Below are 25673 nucleotides of genomic sequence, written 5' to 3'. Positions count from 1 at the left end.
TGGACGAAAATGGGCAGAGGTCTGCGCTCTCTGAGTGCTTTTCTAGTTTATTTATTACTTGATAGGGGGAAGGGTATGTTCATTGGTATGTCAATCCTGTATGATACCATATAAGCTGTTGTGTCACATTGTTTCCAGTGTACAGTATTTAAACATACAGTTGAACCTCTCGTATCCGGACAAGTCGGGACCGGGGCTCATCCGGATAAGGGATTTGGCGGGATAAGGGAGACTCAATGCTTTATACATGAACATATACATACACATGTACTGATGTAGCCCATTGTAGTACGGTACCACATGTAGTAATGTGTATACTGCAACCTTTTCATTATTACACTCAGTAACAGACCCCAAAATAGAGGTTCGTGTTTGCAAGAATGAAATCATTTTCTTTTATAAATTCTTGGGATGATTTACCTAAATAATTATTAAGAAATGTATCAAGTACGTACATGTAATTCATGTGTGTTTGTGTAGGAGTTCCCAAGGAGTTGGGAATCCCCCTTTCCTCCCGTAATTATTTTTGTTAAAAATCACGGCGAAATTGCGTTCGTATAATAGAGAGATCCGGATAAAGGGAGGCCGGATAAGAGAGGTTCAACTGTACATTGTATGCCAACCTTTCATAACACTGCAGGAAAATGACACCTACAGTATTTGTGTATGATACAGTATGTACAATGTATATTGAGCTTGCTCTTCCTTTGGAGCTTATTTTTTGTTCCAAAATTGAAAAATGTTTAGGTAATTGTTAATTAACAGCTGCACACCCGCAATTTCCCAGATTTGGGATGCAGTTTTATGCGCCTGTGACCAAATCTCCAATCGGATGTGTTTCTTTAGCAACAAAAGCAGGTGGTAATAGCATGGGATCAGTCATCGATATCAAGTTTCTTGGGTAGTTTTAAAAGTGATATTGCTCCAATTGAGCAATATCATTATGAATAGCGGCCTGACAATATGGTACATGTTGGTGTAAAAATATCCAGTTGAGTAAAGCAGTATATGTACAGCATTACAGTACAATGTACACATATTTACCAGTACATGTATACTTTCGTGGTAACAAACTCAATTTGCTTCTGTAAAATCACTTTGTTATACGGTGTACATGTATATTGACATTTTGTTATATTCTGGTTTAAGAAATAATGAAATACAAAGAAACTTTGAACTCTTTCGAGCAAGGAAGCTTACTTTGTTATGAAGAGAGTTTATTATAACAGCGTTCTTAGAACAGGTGTCCACTGTATATGCTTGAATGAGACCTGTCTTTTTGGTGCACAGTTTCTTGGAGTTAAGTTGATTTATGATACCCCTTTGCAAAGGACCATTTTCCTCACAGTTGTAAAACTTGTAAGAAGGTTGTTATCTTTCGAATGAGGTCTGGCTCAAATCATTTTTTCCCCCTCCAACAATGTCTAAGCCAGTGTCATCAAATTCTGTCAGCCCATGAAAATGCTGTATTGCAGAAGCTGATGTTAGAGTTTCCTGACATTGCAAGTATTCAAAAGTCATCAAAAATGACTTCTTAACATGCAGGCATCATGCCCACAATGTTTGGAAGACACATGGTCTAGCTCTGTGTATATTTTGCATGTTCAGTTTGTACAGCTTATTAAAATTGAACAAATTAATGTTCACTGATGAACATGTTTTTGTATGTGTGTGCTTGTGTTTCATGTAAAATAGCTTCATGTAGTCCTTTCACACCTGAACTATCTTATAGCTATTCTCTTGTGTGTGTGTGTGTGTGTGTGTGTGTGTGTGTGTGTGTGTGTGTTTGTGTTTGTGTTTGTGTTTGTGTTTGTTTGTGTATGTAAGTGTGGGGGATGTGGGTGTGCAAACATGGGTATATGTTGTATTTCTGTGCCTGATTTGGGATGGAAACTTATTATAATGAGTCCGGACATACTTATAATAGGGAAATACCTTACATGTATGTAACTAGGTTATTTTGAAGGTCTGATTCTTTTTATATATTCTTTGGCTTTTATCTCTTAATTAAGGAGATACACAATATACCAAGGCAAATACAGTTAGTTCCAAGCAGCTTGATATAACAAGGTTCCGTACAGCTGTATTGCCCTCCATTCTTCTCACCATCTCCAATGATTATGGGAGATTAACCGCTTCCATCAAAGAATGCACTGTGTAGCCTTTGGAAGAGCACTGTGAAGCATGAAGCAAGCATTTGTATTTGAGCACTTCTGTTAACACTTCCGTAAATCAGACAACAACAACAACAACAAAGACAGCATTGCAAACAGTAAGACATATAAAAGCATGATAACAATAATGTTTACACAAAACACAGAAAACAAGGTAATTGGAAAGCATAAGGAGACAGGAAAGTAAAGGCTTTTATCGAAGCTTTGTCCAAATAAAACAGTTACATCATTACCTATCATGAATCATGCTATCAAAATGTTGTTTGATATTACCAAAACATCTCATATCCAACAAAATACTTGTAGTACAATTTCATACATGCCCCCAAAACACACACGCATCCTAACACACAAATGGCATAACAATAAAAATACAGTATATATATGAAGAGTTTGCAAAAACCGATAAGTCCATATTTGCCAAATGGAGATATTTGCGATGAAAGGTCAAGAAAAATAAAGAGATTAATAAGAAATTTTTTACTTCTTTTGACCATAACTTTTAAAATATACATGTATATGTAGTGACCAATATATCATTTAAAAGGTATTATTTTGTACTTTATGACAGAGACCGTACTTGGAAATTTTAAAAATTGGACTTATCGGTTTTTGCAAACAAACCCTTCATATACAGTGTATCTATATATTTAGGTATTTATATCATATATATATATATATATATTTCCTTTTAAGATAGAGAATTTGTAAAAAAAAAAAAAAACAAAAAACAAAAGCAAAACAAAAAATTGGAATGACACGAAACATGATCAGAGAAAGGTTGGGAAAAGTCATATGTTTCAGAGACCAAAGGTGAGTGGTTGTAAAGTCAAGAATTTGTTGGTGCAGCTGGAGGCCATGTTTAATTTTGGCTTGAATAAATCAGACTAAACTTACAATAACAGAATGGATTAATTTCACACACACACATAAAATGGACAAGAAATTAGAATGTTGTAAAACCATTTAGATGTTTATTGGTTTGTTTGTTTTTTTATAGTGATATATAGTAACATCCACTGTGAGATGGAAATTAGATGAGGTGATGATCATGGCCTCACAAGTCTCAAATTGAAATAAGTACACATTTTCACCGAATTTCCTTGATCAGTGTTTATCCTTACTTTTTTCAAATTATAAACTAGAAAAAAAATAATTTGCCCAAGATTGTGTGTGTGTGTGTGTGTGTGTGTGTGTGTGCTGCAATGACCAAACATGCTAATGATGAGTTATAGCTGGGTGAAAATTTTATTTGCCAAATCATTGACCAAAATTATGATTTTTCAATATTTTTCTTCATACACAAAATATGAATGCTGTTGAGCAATATCATCAGTTTGGATAATTGGAAACACCTCTATTCACAGGTGTAAAGGGATTGTATAGTTTTGGTAGAGATGGGGCTTCAGATATCTTACCTTTCATTTTCTTTTTTTTTTTGGGGGGGGGGGGGGGATCATGAGAAACCACCAGCGAAAACAGAGTATACGATAAAATTATTCTAAGAAGAATTCCAAGTTTATTTGATGAAAACGGTTTTGAAATGGCTGATATACCCCCCCCCCCAAAAAAAAAGGACATCTCAACCATTTCAAAACGGATTTTCCTCAAATAAACTTTAGAGTCTTCTTAGAATTGTATGCTCTTTCATATTTTATAGGTGGTTTCTCGTTATTTCACAAAAACCTTAAAATCTGAAGCCCAAACTCAATCAAAACTATACCATCCCTTTTAACATTTCTCAACTTTCTTGATTTATGTCACATTTTAACTACACTTCTACAGTTTGGTTTGTCCTAGTTCATTAGATAAGAAAGACCACCTCAAATGTACATGCTGATTCAGTAAATGCAGAATGTACAGTCTTCATTGTTGTGAAGAAAACAATAATAATACTTACACAATTCATGATGCTACAGTACGACATCAATATACAGAAAATGAGCTTTGGAAGGTTTGCTTTAAAGAGCAGGACGCCCTAAATCAGGCGAGATATCATAGTAAAAACAGTTCTTGTAAGAGGGAGATAATGGCCCCCCAGCAAACGGGAGTCAAACTCGGATCAAAATTGAATGATAGATAGAAACACACATATATATATAATATACATACATACATACATACATACATATACATACATACATACATACATGCATACATATACATATATACATACATACATACATAGATGGATGGATAGATAGAGAAAGATAGACAGATAGGGGAAATAGATAAATAAATAGATAGATAGATAGATAGATAGATAGAGGCAAATGAATAAATAGATGAATAAATAAATGAATAGAGATATTTATTTTATTTTATTTTATTTCATTTCATTTCACTTCATAGATTATAGATAGTATGGATAGATACATGGATAGATAGATAGATAGATAAATATATATATATATATATATATATATATGTATATATGTATATGTATATATATATATTATATATATATATGTATATGTATATACATATATATATTATATATATACATTAGATAGATAGATAGATGGATAGATAGGTAGAAAAATAGGTAAAGAAATAAATATAGATATATTCATTTTACTTTATTCTATTTCATTTCATTTTATTTCATAGATAGATAGTGTAGATAGATAAATAGATAGATAGATAGACCGACAGATAGACAGATAAATGGATAGATACATAAATGAAAAGCATTCTTAAAAAATGTCAAATTGATACCGACATTTTTGTGTTTATGGTATTGTCATTCCCCCTGTCTTAGCATTCAATTCAAACACGGTGAAGACGTACAATTTAACCATTTGCCTAATCTTACTATTACTTGAAAGCAAATTGAACTGTTCAATCACAGATAGATAGATAGATAGATAGGTACAGATGGATAGATGGATAGATGGATAGATGGATAGATGGATAGATGGATAGATGGATAGATGGATAGATGGATAGATAGATAGATAGATAGATAAAGAAATAAAGATAGATATATTCATTTTACTTTATTCTATTTCATTTCATTTTATTTCATAGATAGATGGTGTAGATAGATAAGGGAACAGCGCCATCTAGAGTCAAGACTCGTGCCAAATCGGTGCAAGCAAACAAAAAGTGTGCATGTGGTAGCTCGTGGTTGCTTACTAAGGCAAAGAGCGATATGATATTTGATTATGATAGTATGATTATATACTTATTATTTTTCCCCTAAATTTTCACCTTAAGAATTGTCTCTCTCTTTTTGAAAACGAGGAATTTCTTTTACTCTATTATTCAATTCAATTCAAATGACATTTTATTTCCAATAACACATGTTTGTTATGGATACAGATTCAAATAAAACAAAACGTACACTATGATTGTATATGTCATCAGATCTGTCAAAATATACTCTTCTTTGAATTATGATGAGCTGCAGCCCTCATTTTTTATGGGGGGGGGGGGGGTTGGAAGGAGCCCTATAAGAAAAAATGTAAAAAAGAATATTTAAAAAATGACGAGAAAACCCGTGACTCCCAATAATTCCGCGCGCAGACAACTTCCCTATAATCCAACGTCAAGATTTTATTACTGATATAGGAGAGCATATCAAAAATGTTTGTCATAAAGAGAAAAGAAAACAGAATACAATTGAATCTATGGAAATTACTTGCATGGTGACTGTAAACAAAAAGAAAAAAGTAGCGAGAATGTCATTTTTAGTCTCTATGAGGTTCTATCATATCGACCAATACCCGCATATATTGAGAACCATGAAAGTAACTTGTTTCATTTTATTTCATTAAGGATGTCCTTACCCTTAGAAGTTGTATTCACTTTTTAGATTGACTTTGAAGAGAATTTACCCAATTGAATTATGAATATTAACAAAACTTTAGACCACCAGGCAGTAATTAGTGAGAGTGTTATGATATTCAAATAATTATCATATCTTAGAAAGTAACCCGAAATGTAGGCGTCTCAATCGACCCTTGTTGACCTCGACCTCACCTGCCATTATGATATGTTTTAAAAGATTGATTTGCATTTGAAATATTATATAATTCTATCGCTTTTAGCAAAACAGAGACTTATGCAAGAGAAGAAAATAAAAACATTTTCTGCAATTTATTTAGGTTACTGTGTCAGAAAATTTCGTTTTTCACATGGCTCAGAATTGAGGGAGTCTTTCTGTATTTTATTCCAAACTACAATCATGATAAATCAGCAATGAGAACAACAAGTTATATTCTGTTCCTTCTGTTCACATAGCAATAAAAAGTGATATACGACACGCCACATGCTTTATCATATCCATTGTATCGCCTAAACGTTGTCTCAATATCAAACTATAAAATATTGTCTTTACAGTCTGTCATAAATTATACCTTCCTTTTCACTTTTTTCAAATAGGATTCATTCATTTGGTTTTATACCAAATCAGAACTTACTGTAAGGGATTAAGTTTTTTCGTCAATTTTATTGTGGACAAAATTAGAATAACGAAGTTATCAGCAGAGAGCTGAAATTACGAGATGCTTTGCATTGCACGATGTGACCTTTGATTTAAGCAGAAGGAAAATCTAGGTACTTTACTGTCATGATCTAAAGACATAAGAAATGCACCATCTCAAAATTGTTTTAAGATAAGACTCAAGAAAAAGTTGTATTCATCCATATAAGGTAGTTTATAGTGAGGGCTGCTAAATTTCTCTTGATTTACTAAAATGCATTATACAGGTACATGTCTGTACAATATTGCCTTGTTTGTTTTAGTATTACAAGTGTATATATTTTTAGGTTCTCTTTACCTCTCCTTATAATGTATTTTTTCTTTCTTTCTTCTCTTTTCTTTTCTTTCTCTTTTTCCTTCTTCCTATCTGTTTTCCCTCCTGCATCCCTAGCTTTAGTCTCTTGTGTATCTGTATTTCGTCTTGTAAATGTATATCAATATCTTTTTAGCTATGTTTCAATCAGATTCAACTACGTTTTAAAATGTTAAAGGTGCACTTACTTCAAGCTGTGCTTACTGAGTTGTCACCTCCAGTTTGTCATTACTGAATTGATTAATTTGACTGCTATTTAAATTCATGATCTAAGAATGATTTGTGCAGAACCGATTTAATTAGAAGTGTTTGATAATCGATGCTTCATCCATATTGTAAACAATAAAAAAAGTTCTTGGGCCCGTTGCATAAAACTCCAGCCGGATTTTTTTCCGGTTGAAATCACAAAATTCCGGTTGGAAGCTCCCAACCAGAGTTTTTATGCAACGGATTTTACATTCTTAGATTAGCAACCTTAAAAAATTCAGGTTGGGCAAATCCCAACCTGAATTTTCTAAGGTTGCTAAAAAAGTTTTATGCAACGGGACCGTTATATCGCAAAAGAATCCCTCCACCAGGGCCCCTCCCTTTCAAAACAATAACTTGCCACCTATTTCCCTTTAATGGACGAAAAGAGCAACGGCATGAAATCATCATGTCAATAATATTGTTTTCAAAAGGTAAAGCGAGAAACATAGTTTGTGTATGTGCAGAGATTAACCAATTACGCGCTGGTACAGTACTGGTGGGTACAAAAGGCCCTTTCATCACGAAGACATACCGGTAGTCCTGCCACACCCCCGCATTAAGCCAATCAACGTCATCAAAGATAACCCGGAAGTCCAATTTGAAGAAACCGCGCGAGAATTATACTAGGGATACACAACGCATGCGCGGTGTTTCATCGACCCTCACACACACAACACACACACAGCGCCGGATCTTGTGTTTCCAATGTGTGGATGATGACACCGCGATCGCGCGCTTACCTACATGCTCGACTCCGTCCGCGATCCGATCCGTACAAGTGTGCATGCAGATCAGTTCACCCAGCCAGCCCTACCGCTACCTGCGCCGTGCTTAGATTCACGAGACAGCTAGACCACCACACTGCAGTGAGAAATCTACGCGTGTTTTACTAGTTTCAATCGCCGCAAGACAAACGGAAGCCGGCATCTCTTCTTCGCTAAGCCTGATATTCACCATAGATATAGTAAAGATGTCTAACCACGTAGCTGTAGAGAATAATTCTAACTCTGCCTCAAGCAATACGAAGAAGTTACGATCACAGCCCGTCAACAAAGTCACTGTCGTTCTGGGCGCCCAGTGGGGTGACGAGGGGAAAGGAAAGCTTGTCGACTTACTCGCTACAGAGGCTGATGTTGTTTGTCGATGTGCGGTAAGTAGGCCTACCACAATTCAATAGACACAAAAATTGATGGTGAATTAAATAATGCTATTCAGTAGCCTATTCTATGTAATGTTTCACTACGAGATCAATCCCAGATCAGGATCAAGCTCTGAATAGGTCTAGATTCTATCTTACTAGTAAATTGCGGAAGATAAAGCAATCAGCAGATCTTGTCCTGTCGTTAACTTGACCGACAAGTAATTTATGTCTAATTCCTCGAAAAACTTCTCATTTGATAACTAGAGATTGTAATTTGTCATTACTGACAAATTTAAGGTGATCCGATTTTTTTTAAATCAATGATTCGAGTCCTGATCGCAATAGGCATGACCATACAGGTTTCATCTGTGTTTAGAGACATTGGCCGTGTGATGTTTGGATTCTCGTTTAGAAAAGGGAGTCCTATCTGCCATCTTTGGTACTAATTCTGTATACACTAGATAACGAAGATACAGCAACAAATACATATGACCTTTGACCCACCTTTACACTCCCAAGATGGCATCTGAGGAAAAAGTGGTTATTTTGTGAAATGATTCTCGCGACATCGTCTATACGTGTGCAAAATATGGGAAAGACAGGACAGGTATTCACTAAGATACAAGATGAAACATTTATGACCTTTGACCCTAATTTACATACCCAAGATTGTGTTCGATCAAGTAGTTGTTATTTTATGAAATAATGTTTGTGACATGAACTAAACATGTGCAAAATATGGGGATGATAGGGACTGTTTTTCTTGAGTTATTGCAAAGAAAGTTGCAGAAAGAAAGAAATATCTCAATACATCGAAGATAAGCTTTAATTTCAACCAAGTTTTTTAATATGATCCCGACATTGTATGAAAAAAACTAATGCACACATTCGATCGAGCAAAGTCTCAGCTACAAGTACAACATATTAAAATCTGAGACAAATTCAACGAAGGGTAAGTGAGCCTCGATAAAGACAATCATGTCAATTTTCACATCTAGAAAAATTCCCTCCCATAGAGATAACACGTCATAGCGAAGATAAAGAAAGAAGTACATATGACCTTTGACCCCACTTTGCATGGACAAGATGGCATCTGAGCAAAAAGTGATTATATTGTGAAATGATTCTTGTAACATGGTCTTTACGTGTGCAAAATATGGAAAAGATAGGACATGTATTCACCAAGATACAGGATGAAACATTTATGACCTTTGACCCTAATTTACATACCCAAGATGGTGTCTGATCAAGTAGTTGTTATTTTATGAAATAATGTACATGACATGAACTAAACATGTGCAAATTATAGTGGTGATAAGGTATGTTCTTCTTGAGTTATTGCAAAGATAGTAGCAGAAAGAAAGAAATATCTCAATACATCGAAGATAAGCTTTAATTTCAATCAAGTTTTTTAACATGATCCCAACATCGCATGAAAAAACGAAGAGCACACTCACAATAGCCCAAAGACTCAACTACATCATATTAAAATCTGTGAGAAATTCACCGAAGCATAAGTGAGCTAGTGCTCGAAAAAGATAGTCATGTCAATTTTCATTTGCAGAAAAACTGCACTCCCATAGAGATAACACGTAAACTGGTCAAATTTGACAAGGTTACTTTCAATCCATTCTTTCGAGGTGATGCCGTCATCCAATCAAAATTATGTTGTAATATTTATGAAAGAACATTAAATAAGCTACAACATACTGAAATCTGGGTGAAAATCGGCCAAGGATTAGTGAGATACGCTCGAATGAACTTGAAATTTGATGACGTCATTTTGAAACTTTACTTTTTTTACTTCATTAAGGAATTTGATATCTTTTTATCATTTTGCCAGCATTCCCACCCCATGAAATGACATGTACAACTCATCAGCTTTCAGAATATGTAAAGAAAATGGGGGGTCACTGTCCATCCTGACGAGTAAAATCGGGCTTAAAATTGGCGTTTTTTTTTGCATAGTTGCACTGTATATCGCCATTGACGCGCGCGCGGAATTTCGACTTTGACGGGCCTGTATGATATTGAGTCGGATTGACTTGAAACTTGGTAGAATTATTCCTTGACATTTCAAACATCCGATCCGTGTGAAAAACCGGGAAATTTAGATTGCATATGAGTTGTGCGTGCGTATATGCGCGCCCGCATACGCGTCCGTCCAATTTTTTCAATTTTTCAAAAAATGCTCCAAATGGTCTGAAACATGTGCAAAAAAAATTTGAGCTGGATTGGAGCATACAAATATTTCAACGCGCGCGTACGCGCACGTTTTAAGGTATAAATGAATTTTGAGAATATGAGTAGAATGCGCTTGACTTGAAATATATGTGACGTAAATTTCATTGAAAAATTCCATTCCATTAATGAGATATGATTGAGAATGTGTTTTCATATAATGACGTCATAGTGACGTCACGGTCAACTGATCACTATGATTTTACTAGATTTGTCGTCTTTGGGACACGATACATACATGGTATAAGTTTGAACTTGATAGGCATAGCAGTTTCTGAGCTAACCTCTGCACAACTTTTGGGGAGAAATAAAGAGAAAAAGAAGAAAGAATCCGTACAGAAACAGAAGGTGATCCGAGAGGATACTCGGATCACCTAATAACATTTGCTGGGTCAGTTTTTCGCTTCTTAGACAGCCAACATTGATACATACACTATTGCGACGATTTTTAACCGTTCTGGTTAACGCAACTGACCCAGCAATTTATGTCATTATTATAAAAGAATTTTTTTGTGGAATTAGACAGACTTGTCAGTCAAGTCGTTAACGTGAGAAAACTGAGTTGTCATTCGAACCGCATTATCCTGAATTCAATATTTAATGGGCCTAGAACCTATATTTGGAATTAATTGTCTAGTTATTTATAAAGTCTGTACTACATCTAAACAACCATCCAAACAATATACATGGATATGAAAGTGCGTCGCGAATCGGCAATCTTCATATAAGTTCATGAATAGTGCTAAACAAAATGAATTTTTTCATGAGGTGTGTGTCTGTCCGGGTATGTAAGTTTATGTGACTACTGTGCAGTGGATGTTTGTTTGCACTCTAGGGGACTGCATTTCTTGACTGACTTCTTTCCCTTCAGGCATGGTGAAAAATTATTTGCTATTCACAGAGATATTGACACGTGGAACAGTGTCATATTTTTTAAAGATGATTTGGCAAGACTTTCTTATGTTGCACCCCCCCCCCCAAAAAAAAAAAAAATACCGTAGTGCACAATCTGTGTGGGACTTTGAGTGCGTGCATCTGGGAGTGAGCTAACAGTAACAAGGGTAGAATGTAGAGTACTGTATGTAGAATGATATGGACAAATTAAGGGGGGGGGGGGGACATAAGGAAGTCTTTCTCGTGGTTTTTGCCAGCTTGTTGATGCATTCAAGAATAGATCTACACTGGATGAAATATCAGGATATATTCTGAGTTATAGGGGATGTCACATCAGCCTGTAATAGCACCATGTTTCTCTTCAAAACAAGCACATGAGTCAATTTCATCCTTGTGATAGGCTGCATAGCCCTTTGAAGATTACAGAAGAAGAGGGAGAAAGGTAGAGTTTAGCTCTGAGTAATCTGGCCCTTGACCCTCGCCATCATGTTCAGGTGGACTATAGCTATACTGGTCAAACTTTTAAAAGAACTCCACAAGTTCTCAGAATTTTGCCATTGTGACGATTGTGATCAAAAACTTTTTGTGAAATTTCCCACTAAAGCTAGGGAAATTTCCTAACGCCCTGCAAAATTTGAGCAGTTGGAATGCACACAGCTGAAACTTTTGAAAAAAAGCAATATTTGTCACGTGACCAGTCCTATTCCTGTTTGCAGTGTCTCTGATGCTGTTGGGCAGCGCACATTTGTTGTTGTTGTTGTTGTTGTGCGTGTGCACCAGTGGTCCAAACCGATCAAGAACTGATCTTCGAGAAGTTTGGCCACCGGTGTGAACAGACAGCAAACTTTGCAAAGTGTCCTCAAATTATAACTTCTCATTGTTTTGCAAGTGTGACTGTTGCTGGGTCTACTGGTTAAGATTATAAGAAGAGGACTTTCCTCTGTTTTGTTTTGTTTTGTTTTTTTGATTTGGTGAGCTAGAAGACATCAATTTTTAGTGGCCCAGGGCCACCTCTAATGGCGAGCCCTGATTATTGTCTCTTCGTTATTGAAATGTTATTGGCACTATTCCCTTCAAGAGACTGGTAGGCCACATAGCCGTGATGGCTATTTTGAGTTGTCTGTAAGCTGCCTTGTTGAAATGGTGCCAATTTTAATCATCCCATTCAGTGCTACAGAGAAGATATGTTGACTTCTTATTTCTGTTGTAGTTCATGTCAGCATTCTGTTACAGTAAAGTTTTCGGGGGGGGGGGGGGAGGGGTTGGGAGTGGGGGCTGATCATAATGAATCGTTGCCATGAGAAAATGGCTCTCAGTTTTAGTGAGCCAGGAGACTGCTGCTATAAAGTTCTGTGTATAATGGTACAAGCTCTTGACTTGTATGAATGTCAGTTTGGAACTAAAATCCTGATGCAGTAAGTGAAAGCCACACCATTAATTTACAGCATGCAGTGCAAATTTCTCATCAGTTACTTTTTGTACATGTATAACCGTGTGCATTCAGATCTCATTTACCTGTAGATGTATACTTACTGTACATGGGGGAAAAATAGAGGAATGCAATAGATCATATAAACCAAGCGTATCCGGGCAATTACCCCCAGAGGGCAATTACCCCCCGGCTAAATGCTGGTTAGTGGTAAGGTTAGAGTAAGGATTAGGATTAGGGTTAGGTTTAGGGTTAGGAGTTTAGGTTAGGGTTAGGATTAGATTTAGGATTAGGACTAGGATTAGGGCCAGGGGAAGGGTCCGGGGTAATTGCCCAGGGGGTAATTGCCCTAGACCCAAACCAAGACCTACTGTATACGCTATAATTTTCGCGTACATAAATTTCCGCGAATTGCCGCTGTCACACATTTTCGCGAGTGGTTAAATTCGCGATTGGGGGACCAGAGAACATGTGAAGTGGCGAAGAAAGTGTGGATTTTCAATTTACTAGCAAATAAGAATGATATAGTTATACACTGCATGAAAAAAAACTTACCAAACTCTGCGAACTAGTAAGTTAGAATTCAACATTTTTGAAGTGGTTAAGTCCATCGCGCTAGATTTCTGACGAGTGGTCCCCTTGCGATAATGGATTGGCTCTCTACAGTATCCGTAAGTAGACTTTGATGTGCTATATGTATATATACAAGCTTAGCTAGCCAGTATGGTCTGTTCGGTAAGCCTTGACATGGTATACTAGTACTGAAATGTTCATATCATCAAGGCAAGGGATTCAGTTTGGAAGGTATATTCGCGTGTTGTTAATTTCGCAAATAGCTCCCGACTCGCGAAATTCACGAAAATAAAACCCCCGCGAAATATATTTAGCGTATACAGTAATCAACAAAGAGACAACCTTCAAGCAACACATAAAGAGACAAGTTGTTTTTTGTATATAACATACAAGATAACTTTCTTTTTTTTCGGACTGTGGGCAAGACGTGGGGTCCCATACTGCAGAGACTTCGTTTCGATCTTTGGCATAAATCTCCAAGATCGAAGTGAGGCAAAATTTACCACGGAAGTGAACAGTAAAAGATTTTAGTTGAAAAACAGTGGCATCCTGTAAATCTTGAGATTTACTGGGAATGACCAATCACAGCTCATATAACATATCCAAGGCTCAAGTCAATCTTAATTTCATAGATATGCAGCATCTAGGTACATTGCTCACACCACACATACATGTGTCCTGTAGCATTAATTTCTTTATCAGCGTAGGCAAGGAGGTTCGAGAAATGGAGTCACAACAGTCTTATTCGCTTTGATCCCATGCTCGAAGCCGCCACTCAAAAATATTTGAAGTATGTGTCAAACTGGATCTGCCGCTCAGATGCGAAGACAATTGAATCGTGTCTCATTGCATAATCACCAGCCACTTTCCAAGGAAGATACATATGTCTTTGTGATGGTAATTACTTTTCGCTATCCCTAGTACTCTACTTACAAATGATGGGCGGTAGACAATGGTAAAGGCATGGGGGTGCGCGAATAGAAATTGCTCAAATATTGCTGAAATAGATATCAAAATTACTTGACTGTACACGTACGTGTCTGTACGCTAATCTCACATATTAATTTATGAAGAACTATACTTGAAGATGATACCATATTAGTTTCATTTGGCAGAAATAAGGAGAAAAGTGATAAAACCCGCTTTCCATGAGGGTAAAATTTCAAACACTTTCACAAAATACAGCTCAAATCTACACTTTTGCACATATTTTCGAACGGAATTGACATTTGTTTTATATGCTTTATCAATAGGTGAAATTTCATTGCATTTGATATATAAACGAGCAGCATATACCCGATATTATGTTAGCGTTAAAAATGAATCTTCAGATTGCTCAGAAAGATGGCGGCTTCAAGCATGGAACATCAAAGGCACAAATGCACCTGTGGAATTCTTTTGTCCATCCATAGAAAACTGATAGCTGATTGAATAATTATAGTCAGTTGTAACTCCATCTCTTGAACCTCCTTGGTGTAGGCAAGTCTCAGTTGTGTGACCAGTGTACAAATCGCATCAGCTTCTGAGACACACACTGCTGCCTTAACTTGAAACATACACATCTGACGTTATACAGGATGACTTATCTGGTACAAGCAAGCAATGTCAAATACACTGTATGTGGAGTTTTGATGCACCATTGTTATAAAGGCTGTTTGTATTCCTCCTGAAATTCTGGACTATTTGACTGTGTTTTGATGAGCAAAATAACAACAACAACAACAAAAGTCAAAATGCAAAATTTTCAGTCAGACACTTCAAACATTGTTTGTGTTCTGTCATGTGTATGAGAACTGCTGCATAACAACATTGCAATATTTATTTCTGACTGTAGCAACTGTCAGCATTCTATTCTAAGCTTTATTGTTCATTTCCCTCCCACTCTTAAAATTCCAACCACATCTTTATCTTAAAGTCAGTCTTATTTATTTATTGCAGATTTCAAGGCTATTTCTGCAACATTTACTTTTTCTATTCATTAGTGGATTTGCAACTTATATTGTACATGTAAGTCAGCCAGGGGCGCACAAATTCCTCAAATGCTCCAAAGCGTAAAAAAAAACAACAAAACAAAACACTTTTGTGCTTGTGATTTTGTTTTCAGTGATCATACTCTATTCAACAGTTAGCATTCTAGGATGTATCTTTTTTTTTTGATTTGTTCTCAGGAACAAAATGTGTACATGTTATTGTTCGTAGGTAAGAGTCACAGATGCAGTATTTGCATTTATGATGAAATGGCTGCATTTGTATCAGATGCAAATCAATTATGTCTACCATATAGTTATCCCTGTATAGAGTAAAATTGCAACTAAGGACTTGTAAGACAATTTAGCGAGTTGTTGGATTTGCGAGTGAGGACCACCTTTATGAAATGAGCAGAAAGTGTTATCTTTTTATTTTTTTGTTAAAGACAACAGTTAACTATTTCCCACCATCAGACAGTCATACAAAGCATTGGTGTTGCTGTAGTTGTCAATTTGTTAATTGAGTTCTTAAGTTTGTGAAATTCAAGAAAACGATAAAGATTCAAGGAAATATACCAGGTATACAGAAGAGTTCATTTGTGTGCCTCTACCAAAGAAGCACTGCCAGAAGTATCAAATATTGGATGCTGTTGGTTTTTTTTTCTCCTTTTTTTTTTTGGAAGGGGGGGGGGAAGAGGTCTGTTTATCTGTGAATTAAGGTTTGAGTTTGACCAAATTCTGTCAGAGACTGCTGAATTTGGGAACTTTGTTCCACAGGTAAAAAGTCAAAGTCCAGGGCCAAATTTCTCGACTTCAGTTTCAAAACCATGAAGAAACAGTTGATGAAGATCAACTAAGTATCAGTTCAATCATACAAGGTGACGGGGTTAACAGTTGTGCCAAACAGAATATATGAAATTTAGAAATGTCAGTACATCACTTTCAATAAATTTTTGTTCTTAAAGATTTTTTTTTCTCCCTCTCTGTTTTTACCTGTAACCTCCTGGCAGAAGAATCTATTTTCCCAAGTGTACTGTAGCCCTTTTTACACTTGTGTTTCTTAATCCCGTACTTTCTCTGACCCAGGACTATCGTTAGTCACGTACCAATTTTTTCAGCTTTTAACACTCGCGGATAGATCCCGTACTAAGCTCTTTTCTTGGGCTAAGGAGAAAACTGACCTTTTTACACTCGTATTTCTTAGCCCCGTACTTTCGAAAACCACATGAATATTCATGATTATGCTGTGCACTGTACAAGTACACGCACGCACCGGCAGCACTTGATTACCTCTTTTCTGATTGGTCAGTGGGGGGTCGGACTTCGTCTCCGTCGCTTAGCCCCGGATTATTTTTTCGTTCTGTTTACACTCGTTTGCTTGGCACCGCAATTGCGGGATTGCGGTGCTAACCCTGCTATTTTACAGGGCCAGATAGTACAGGATTATCGGTGGGGCTAGCCCACTTTCGCAAAAACGAGTGTAAACAGAAAGTGGGCGAAGGAAAGTCCGGTACCAACGGTGGGGCTAAGGCCCATCTTAGCCCCACCGTTGGTACGAGACTAAGCAAAAATTTGCAAGCGTAAAAAGCCCTTATCACAGCTGCTGAAAAGGGTACAGATAAACATGTTTTTATACAATGTAGCTAAATGATGTTAAAAAGCTTTGGCTGCTGCAATGCTTCTATATTGCGTTTTGAATGCTTATTCTGAACAACACAGAGGAGTGGTCTACCACTCCTTTTGAAACAACGTGGAGATGTGAAATGGTTTTAGAAATGACAGTTGTGTCAAATTTCTATCAAAATGCCCCCCTCGAATGTGCTGGCCTTGATGTATCAGTTCAGTGAACCACATACAATGTATTTATTGATTAGGCTATATGAATTCCTGGTGTTGAGATATATTTGCAAAACATGGTAGTGTTGTTTACAGAAGGAGAGAGAGAGAGAGTATACAAATAATGGCTTATGCACCTGTAGTTGTGGGGGGTGTCTAGCCTGTTGCTGTAATTTGCGAACTCAACAGAGGATGAAGATGACAACATGATGGATTAAAAAAGACACTTGTGTCAGATTTCAATCACAGTGCTCCCCTTTGGTCTGCTGCCTTTGAGAGATCAGAAATGAACCACACATTATTTTGATTTTAAATTCCTTTTGTTAAGGATATTGACTTTACATGTCAGTGTTGTACCCCTTGAATTGTGTGTGTGTGTGGGGGGGGGGGGGGCAGTCCAGCCTATTGCTGTATTTGCAAACAAAAAAGAGGATAAAGATGATAACATCATTTATTGATGGAATGAACACCATTTCCACTCCCTTGCTATTTCCGCCATCAAGGAAATAAACAAAATCACAAATGGGTGTTAATGGAGGGGAGAAACATGGTATAAATTTTGAAGCACAACCCCCCTCTCAGTTGAATGGAAGAGTCCAGTCCTTCAAGATTGGTCAAAGTAAGAAAATGATGCAGCATGTCGTAACCGGGGGTGCCATCATACCCCAGATTATGCCGTTGTGTAGCACCACCTCATTTTCCTATAATGTTCATTTACCCACTACTGTAAAAGTGGATACTTCAGCACGAGTACCGGTAATCTTTCGCGCTCAGCCAGGTAAGATGTATTTTGTGTGTTTTTAATTCCGTGGAATCAAGACATTCCTTAGTGGAACATTCCGTGACATGCAAAATTATTTCATCCTTTTGTGGCCGAGTTGTGTCTTACCCCCCACCTCATGTTTACCTTTGTAACAAATCAGCAAGTGTGACCAATTCCAACATAGAATGGTTGGAACATGTTTACTTCATGCACCTCTTGTAGGTCCTATGTACACACGCAACAGTGCAATAGCACCCAAGTTACTGTTTATAGTTTACAGTGTTCTTTTGGACTTACTGGCCATGGGGGTGTATTGTTGGTTTACCTTACCCCCTTGGTGAGTATGCAAGGTTACCTTTGCAACTTCTTCTATTGTGTATTGTCATTTTATAACGATCATCATATAAAAGAACCTGCCAGGGGCTTACTTCAATACCGAGATCAATAAAAAGAAGGTGAAGGTAATTTTCTGTTTTGTTTACTTTGTTTATTGAATGTCTGGTAGCCAGCTCACATGTTCCCACAGCCAGTAGTGACACAGTTCAGGAGAGAATAAAAGTAGCAATTATTAGACCCCGTTTACAGTGCGGGGCTGGGCCGCGGCTCGGCCGTGGCCGAGCCCGCCTTCATTTCAGTGTAAACGCGCAAAAGGCCAAATGCGGTGCCAAAATTGGCCGCGCATTTGGCCACGCTCTGGAGGTGGTCTCGGCCGCAGCTGAGCCCGGCCTTTTCTCAGTGTAAACGCAAACTGGGCCAAATGCGCGGCCAATTTTAGTCTGGCTTCCAGACCCTCTGCCCATACTTTTTCGCTATTCAGGATATTAACCCCCTCAACGTCGAAAAGTAGTATAGTTTAAGGTGGTTTTGTCCAGCAAAGGATTTTTCCTTCGGCAAAGGCCTTTGCCTGAACGGCGACTTCGTCGCCACGGAATCCAGTTGGCAAAGAGGCTGAAAACCAACCATACCAAATGACCAAATTGCGTTTGTTTACAAGCAGAGCGCCACTACCACAAAATATTGAAAGGTTTGAATAAAAAGCTCGGGCCGAGCCCGGCAGTGTAAACGGACAAAATTGCGGGGCTCGGCCGCGGCTCGGCCCAGCCCCGCACTGTAAATGGGGTCTTAGTCTTATGAGTATTGAGCAGCTAGGGCATGAAGATCTATAGCTATTTAAATAGCAATTTTAGTGTTGGTGGGGGCATAGGTGTAGGGGACCCAAAGTTGGTCAAAAGATAGCTACATGTAGTTTTCTATATTAGCTATGTGGACAAGAAACTGTTTGGCATGGGATTTGGATGTTAATATTTGTGTTGTATGTGGTAACAGAAGAAAATGAAATGGATGATCTTTTTTTTTGGGGGGGGGTAACAGTTTGAAATGGTTCATTCTGTTGATGAACTATTCAAAAATAAAAATGTGTGATTTTTTAGCCTTCCATTTACACTGAAGATGGAAGTGATAAAGGTAGAAATCATTTTTCAAGTTTTGCTACTGTAATGCACCACATTCTTATACATTTGGCTCAGTAGTCTAAGGGGGTGTTGCAAGAAATTCGAGTTGTGATTAATTGCAAATATCTATTGCAAACTTTGCAATAGATAGATCTATCGCAACTTGCAATCAATTGCAAGTTGCAGTTGCAAGAAGGGAGCTTGCAATTAATTGCAACTTTCTTGCAACACCCCCTAAGTACTGTAAATGTAGACATTTTTGCGGTGCATTAAAGGACAAGTTCACCTTCATATACATGTGGATTGAGTGAATGCGACAATATTAGTAGAACACATCAGTGAAAGTTTGGGGCAAATGGGACAATCCGTTCAAAAGTTATGAATTTTTAAAGTATCTGCGCAGTTACTGCTGGATGAGAAGATTACTATACAGTGTATGATGTCTATGCATACGATATAAAGAAAATAAAAAGAGAATTTCGCAAAATTTACTTTTTGAAAAAGAAGTGTACATTTCCTTGACTTGTCATGGACATATTTAAGGGTAATATCATATCCCCTGCCTTCTGAAAAAGGTCAAGTGACCTTTTATTAAGCGAGAAAAGTGAAAATATGTTGAATTTTCTTTATATTTTCTTTATATCGTTGTATGACATCACTAGCTATACATGTAGTAGTCTTCTCATCCAGCCTTCAGTGAGCAGAAACTTCAAAAGTTCATAACTTCTAGAACAGATTGTCCGATTTTACCTTTAACTCTCACTGATGTGTTCTTCTAATATTGCTGCATTCACTCAACCCACATATCTATGAAGGTGGACTTGTCCTTTAATTTTCACATATTTCATGTCACTTTTAGCTAGCGTGAATTCTAAAATGTGAGAAAATATCTAGCTGCAATTTTCTTAGCTCATTTTGAACAGGTTGACAATTGCACAAGATGCAGATATTTAAGAACCATGAATACACACGTGTCATGTATTAGTGCATGTTTTTGAGCTGCTCAGCGTGAAGAATTCATCACGAAAAAATGGTGATGTTTCCAGCAGTCTACTCGGCTGCACCAATGGCCATGATGTCACACCAGCATGTATTGTGATTGGCCACGGGGAGGATTCTCATATGTATATAATGACAAATTTCATGATTTTTCTGCGTTGCAAAATGTTGACAGTAAACTTCCTGCTGAGTTACAACATGTTGGAAAATGGCACACTGGTCTGAACAGTTTCCTGGCAATGCTCTGGGTGGCATATTGGTAAAACTGCTGGTATGGATTGATGTGACATACAAAATGTTACATTCATTGAACATTCTGTGTAACATTTTATGACGGTCGTTAAAGTCAGACAATATGGAGAAGAGTTTTATTGGCAGTGTACATTGTATAACGTAGCAACTTTGGCAGATAGGTACATAAAAATACTGTGAATTTACTCTGTATGTATGTGATAGTGGGCCTGTGTCTACAATGTACTTGCGTGTAGTGTATGTCTGTTTATTTGTGTTGCTTTCCTATTAACTGTAGGTTCTAAAAGAAAAATACATGTGTGACATACAGTTGTACAGTTGCAAGGTGATTGAAAGTGTCTGTTAAACCATCACATGTTGATACATTGGTGTATTCCATTGCTTCCACCTGTGGTGTTAAACCATACATCTTGATATAATTTGTTTTTGTAAATCAGTCAGAATGTCCCCTTCAATTCTTGTTTCTTTGTTTCCATGAAGGTAAATTAAAAACAACAAAAAATGAATACTTGTACTAAAGAACTTTTCTAGCTTGAAACATATCAAGTGTTCAGACCTCCAAACTGTTCTGAACTTAGTGGAGAGTTGTTTGAATTCTATCCCTTACAGTTACAGTGTAATTGTCAGTATCAGGTGGATGTTACCCATGATATATTGATGCGAGATTCCACCTTTGTGTGAAAAATGCAACTTGTATTTCTGCACAAAATTGTTTCAAGCCAAATTTTCCAAAATGTTTTTTTCTTTGTTTTTTTGTTTTTTATGTAAATATTATTACCTGTTTCCTGTACCCGCCTCAAACCCCCCCCCCCCCCAACATTGCACTGTGGTGGTCAGTGCAGGAACATGTGACTGGGTCAGACTGACATGATGTATGAAGGACCAGGGTCCCATTTCATAAAACTTGTTATCAATAACAACTGCCGCATCTCTCTGACATATTTGCTCTCAGCAAGTAAGGTGCAAGAATTTTATTAGCTTATAACAACTATCAGTAACTTGTCATTAACAAGTTTTATGAAATGGGGGCCCAGGTCATACTGAACCCTTGGTAACAATGAAAGTGCAGAGTGAGTCAAGTACAGTGACTTTTTATCGTGGAAAAGGGATGGGTTGCATGCAACTATGTATAAGCTGTGGAAGTCAAGTTTGTTGGACAGTGTCTTCCTTGGTACCATAAGTGACCTTTAACCTTTTCCTGAATAGCTTGATGTCTTTCATGTCCTTCTATGGTGTCCACTAATTGGGGGAGATGTTGAGTAATTGGTCATCAGTCTCGAACTCCCCGAGATGTGACACACTGGCCGAGTACCACCATAATGATGTTAAGAGATAGCGGCATGCTGGAAAAGGTTTACGGGTCATTGAAGGATTGGTTCGGACTTTGTAAATGTTGGTTGCGCAGGAACACCATGGTGTTTTGGCATTCCTTACGATGTCTGCTTTGTGTTTGTTTGGGTTGTTTATTTTCATGTTGAGGATTTTCTCAGGGTGTGTATAAATCCTTTGCTTTGTTCATGAAGTCTGCACCAGGAAGCAAGTACATGTATAGATAATGTGATGTTTGGTTTTCTATCAGAAGCACTTCATTAATGTTGACAAATCTTGATGCTGTACAAACAAAGATTGGACCCATGATAACCCCAAAAGCTATTGAGATGCCTGCAAAGTTTGGAAGAAAAAAAAGTAATGTAAATGAGCAGTAATAGTGCAGAGTAAAGTCTCCACTGCTTAATTGGGATGACTTGAGACTGTAGACTATTTACTTTGTTGTCTTGGCAACAGATTCTTATCTGCTACTTAATATTCCCACTAACATGTGATGTCCTCATTCATTTATTTATGAACATTTTTTTTTCAATACCCATGGCTGCATGTTTGTGAACATTCATCCATTTTTTCCCATTTTGTAAAGTTAAAAATGTTTTTATTTTGTTGGAATATTTGATAGAAAAACATGATATTCATTTTGCAGGGGTATATTTGATGAAAAATCATGTGTCGGTTTGCCTGTATCACCCTATAAGTATGATAAATATAAGATGCCTTGCATACAATTGTATGTTGTCCAGATAGTGCCCAGTCAGGGTAGTGATCCTGTATTAAACGCTGAGGACTTTACCCTGAAAACCAATTCAGCGGAGACGTCTTTGGTGGATTGCTACAGGTGAACAAATAGCAGGTAACTTAGGGGTTGGGATGTAACGTCTTTGAAGACACTCGATCGCATTAAATCTGTGTTTATCCAGCTCCGCAAGAAGCCGTCTTTACCTGTCCTGCCATCAATACAAGGCAGCTCGGCAGCACTATTGAGCAGGTATACAGTCGTCTCTCATCCCAGAGACAGCATCTAAATGTCATCTGTCATTCATACTAGTGGATGGGTAATCGTCTGCCCTTTACCAGCGGGAGATGTTATGATAAGGACCAAGTGTGACACGTTAGCAGTGGGGTCTAAAGTGGCATTTGTTTGCTATATATCGTGGGTAACTCTCTTGCCAGCCTTTGCTAATGGTGCCTTTTAATCTATCACTGTTGCTCTAAACTGCCTTAAGGACCAGGTTGAGAGTTTAACCCCTGCGCATGTACATTGTAATATATTCTTGAATAGTTGGAGCGGAAAATTCAAAAAAGCAGCTGTGTCAGCAACTACAGATCTTAATAAAGTTTAGCAAAAGAGGTGTGGAGAGTACCAGAGGAAATTATGTCACCAAGTCTTGATTTTGACAAGTTACAGACAGACAGACACACACTTATACTCGCACACTTGCACATACACACAATTCAAGATCGATTAATAAACAAATTATCTGTCAAGATCCGTGTACTAGGATACTGATATGATGGGCACATTGTCATAAGAAAAATGTTTGTTTGCAGTGTGTGTGTGTGTGTGTGTGTGTGTGTAGATATCAAATTTCGCAATGTACGGAAATACAATGTAATTCTTTGATGTGTTCTTCCAGCTCATTTGGAAACAAAAACTTGAACTTCAAATCATAACTACTCCAGTGTGAATTTCGCCTTTAATCGTTTGTCTTAGCAAGGTACTTAAAATAATAGGTCTTCTAATTCGTTTAAAGAGTTGAACATAATATATATCGTACCTTTATTATTTTTTTTGACTTGTAGAATGTATGCAATTTTCCAATCGACTTTGATTGGTACGACTTGTGGTAATACATTGATGCTGACACATGAGATTTACCAAGAATATTATGATGGAAACATGAAATTAATTTGATATAATTTGTGGTTTCATATTTTCAACACATATGACACATGTAATGAGAATAGCAGCTGTGGTAAAAGATAATATAAGACAACCCCTCCCCCTTTAAAAACAGAAAAAACTCATTTATCAATAAAGCTAAAATTTTTAAGCAATGCCCAACCATTGATATATTAGTGTTTCCTCATAAAATGCAGTGATGAGCAATCAACCCATATAAATTAGCAGCTGAATGGCAGTAATTGTGCCTGGCATTCATGCATTGCAACCATCCCCTCCCCTTCAAGTGCAGTCCTCCCTCCACCCCCCCCCCCCCCCATCAAAATTGGTTCTTTTGTTAATTCAGGCACTCCCACGCACTGCAGTCCCATGTGTATTGGACGACAGATTAAAAGGGATTTCTCAATTCCCCCCTACCCACGAGCGAGATATGTGCAAGGTTCTCAGAACTCGGTGGTGCCGGCAAACCGGAAACGGGTGTATTTGCCTAAAAAGCGCAGGGAAATTGGCTGCCTGCAGCACGCGATCGTGTGATTGATGAAGTAGATCTGCTCGCGGATAGGTGGAAATCTTTGAAAGCCCTTGCAGTAATATTCTTTAATGATGAGAGTGGGCTGGGAGATTCCGGCTTATGCATGTTTACTCTATATATTCCATCTCGAACATAATGAGAAATAATGTTTACAGATGCCTCCAAAATTTAAAAAGGACTTGTTTTGACAATTATAGTTCAGCCTTCTCAAACTTGAGACCTCCCTACAAACCTGTTTTTGCTGTTCTCCTTTGATGAGACACTTTGGTGTTTATGCTAGATTAGCGAATATGGAGATATGTCAAGTACTGAGACTGTGCTTTGTCTGCCCGTAGCAATTGCTCATCTGGCTTTTTATTAATGAATATTTAATATTAAATCTGATGCTTTGAGAAGCAACATTTTACAGTTTTGGCTCATCCCAAGGATTTTTTTTGGCTTGTGCACACACAACAGCTGTGTTATTGTTATCATTGCAATTTTGTATTATACTAAATTCTCCCTTTCAGATTTTTTTTTTCAGTCATGCTCCACTTACTTCTGCAGGAACTAAGAGCTTTACATTTACTATGTATTGAATGAGATATTTCTTTTGTGTACTCCTTGTTACGACCAAAATCACTCTGAGAATGATCGCACAAAAGAAACAATCAACTGATGTTCAGGTGGTTTATTAACAGTGATATTGTGGGTACAGACTGGTAATCGGCGTCACATCAATACAACAATGGTCAATAGAAGCGGTTATAAATCGGTAGTGGAATCACTTACACGTATTAAATAATCCTTTGAAAGTGTCCAAATACGATGTTCGATGCACAGACGAATGATCCTTGACGCACCGATGAATGATTCCTCCGACGTAACTCCAGAGGCGCAGGTTACGATAGTCCACGGTATAGATCCGGGGTAAAATCCACGATATATGTCCACGGCGAAACGTGCAGAGTCCAAACGTTGTGACGACCACGTCCAGTTGATGCGTTGAATGATGATTCACTTAATAATGTTCAGCTAAGAATCGAGCCCATCACAGCTTTGCCGTAGCAATGTCCATTGACACAAACATGGTGTCTATCTCCAATGAGGGCACATTAATTCCCTGCAGGCAAAATGTCTCCCAGGCCTTATCTCCACAAAC

At 37.5% G+C, this 25673-nt stretch overlaps 1 protein-coding gene across 1 annotated transcript in view; it reads left to right on the top strand.

Moving 5' to 3' along the window:
- Positions 1-8068: 8068 nt before the first annotated feature.
- LOC139738141 (adenylosuccinate synthetase isozyme 1 A-like) overlaps positions 8069-25673 on the top strand; it is a 41533-nt gene continuing 23928 nt past the window's right edge. The window contains exon 1 of the mRNA XM_071648805.1: positions 8069-8372. Coding sequence (XP_071504906.1) covers positions 8193-8372 — 180 coding nt within the window. The 5' untranslated portion in view covers positions 8069-8192. The remainder of the gene's footprint in view (positions 8373-25673) is intronic.

Source organism: Diadema antillarum, unplaced genomic scaffold, assembly GCF_040938485.1.
Source record: "Diadema antillarum isolate AM-2024a unplaced genomic scaffold, OU_Dant_1.0 scf00000029, whole genome shotgun sequence".
Classification (NCBI taxonomy): domain Eukaryota; kingdom Metazoa; phylum Echinodermata; class Echinoidea; order Diadematoida; family Diadematidae; genus Diadema; species Diadema antillarum.
The sequence above is the reverse complement of the archived record's forward strand: the minus strand, read 5'-3'. Positions and strand labels throughout refer to the sequence as shown.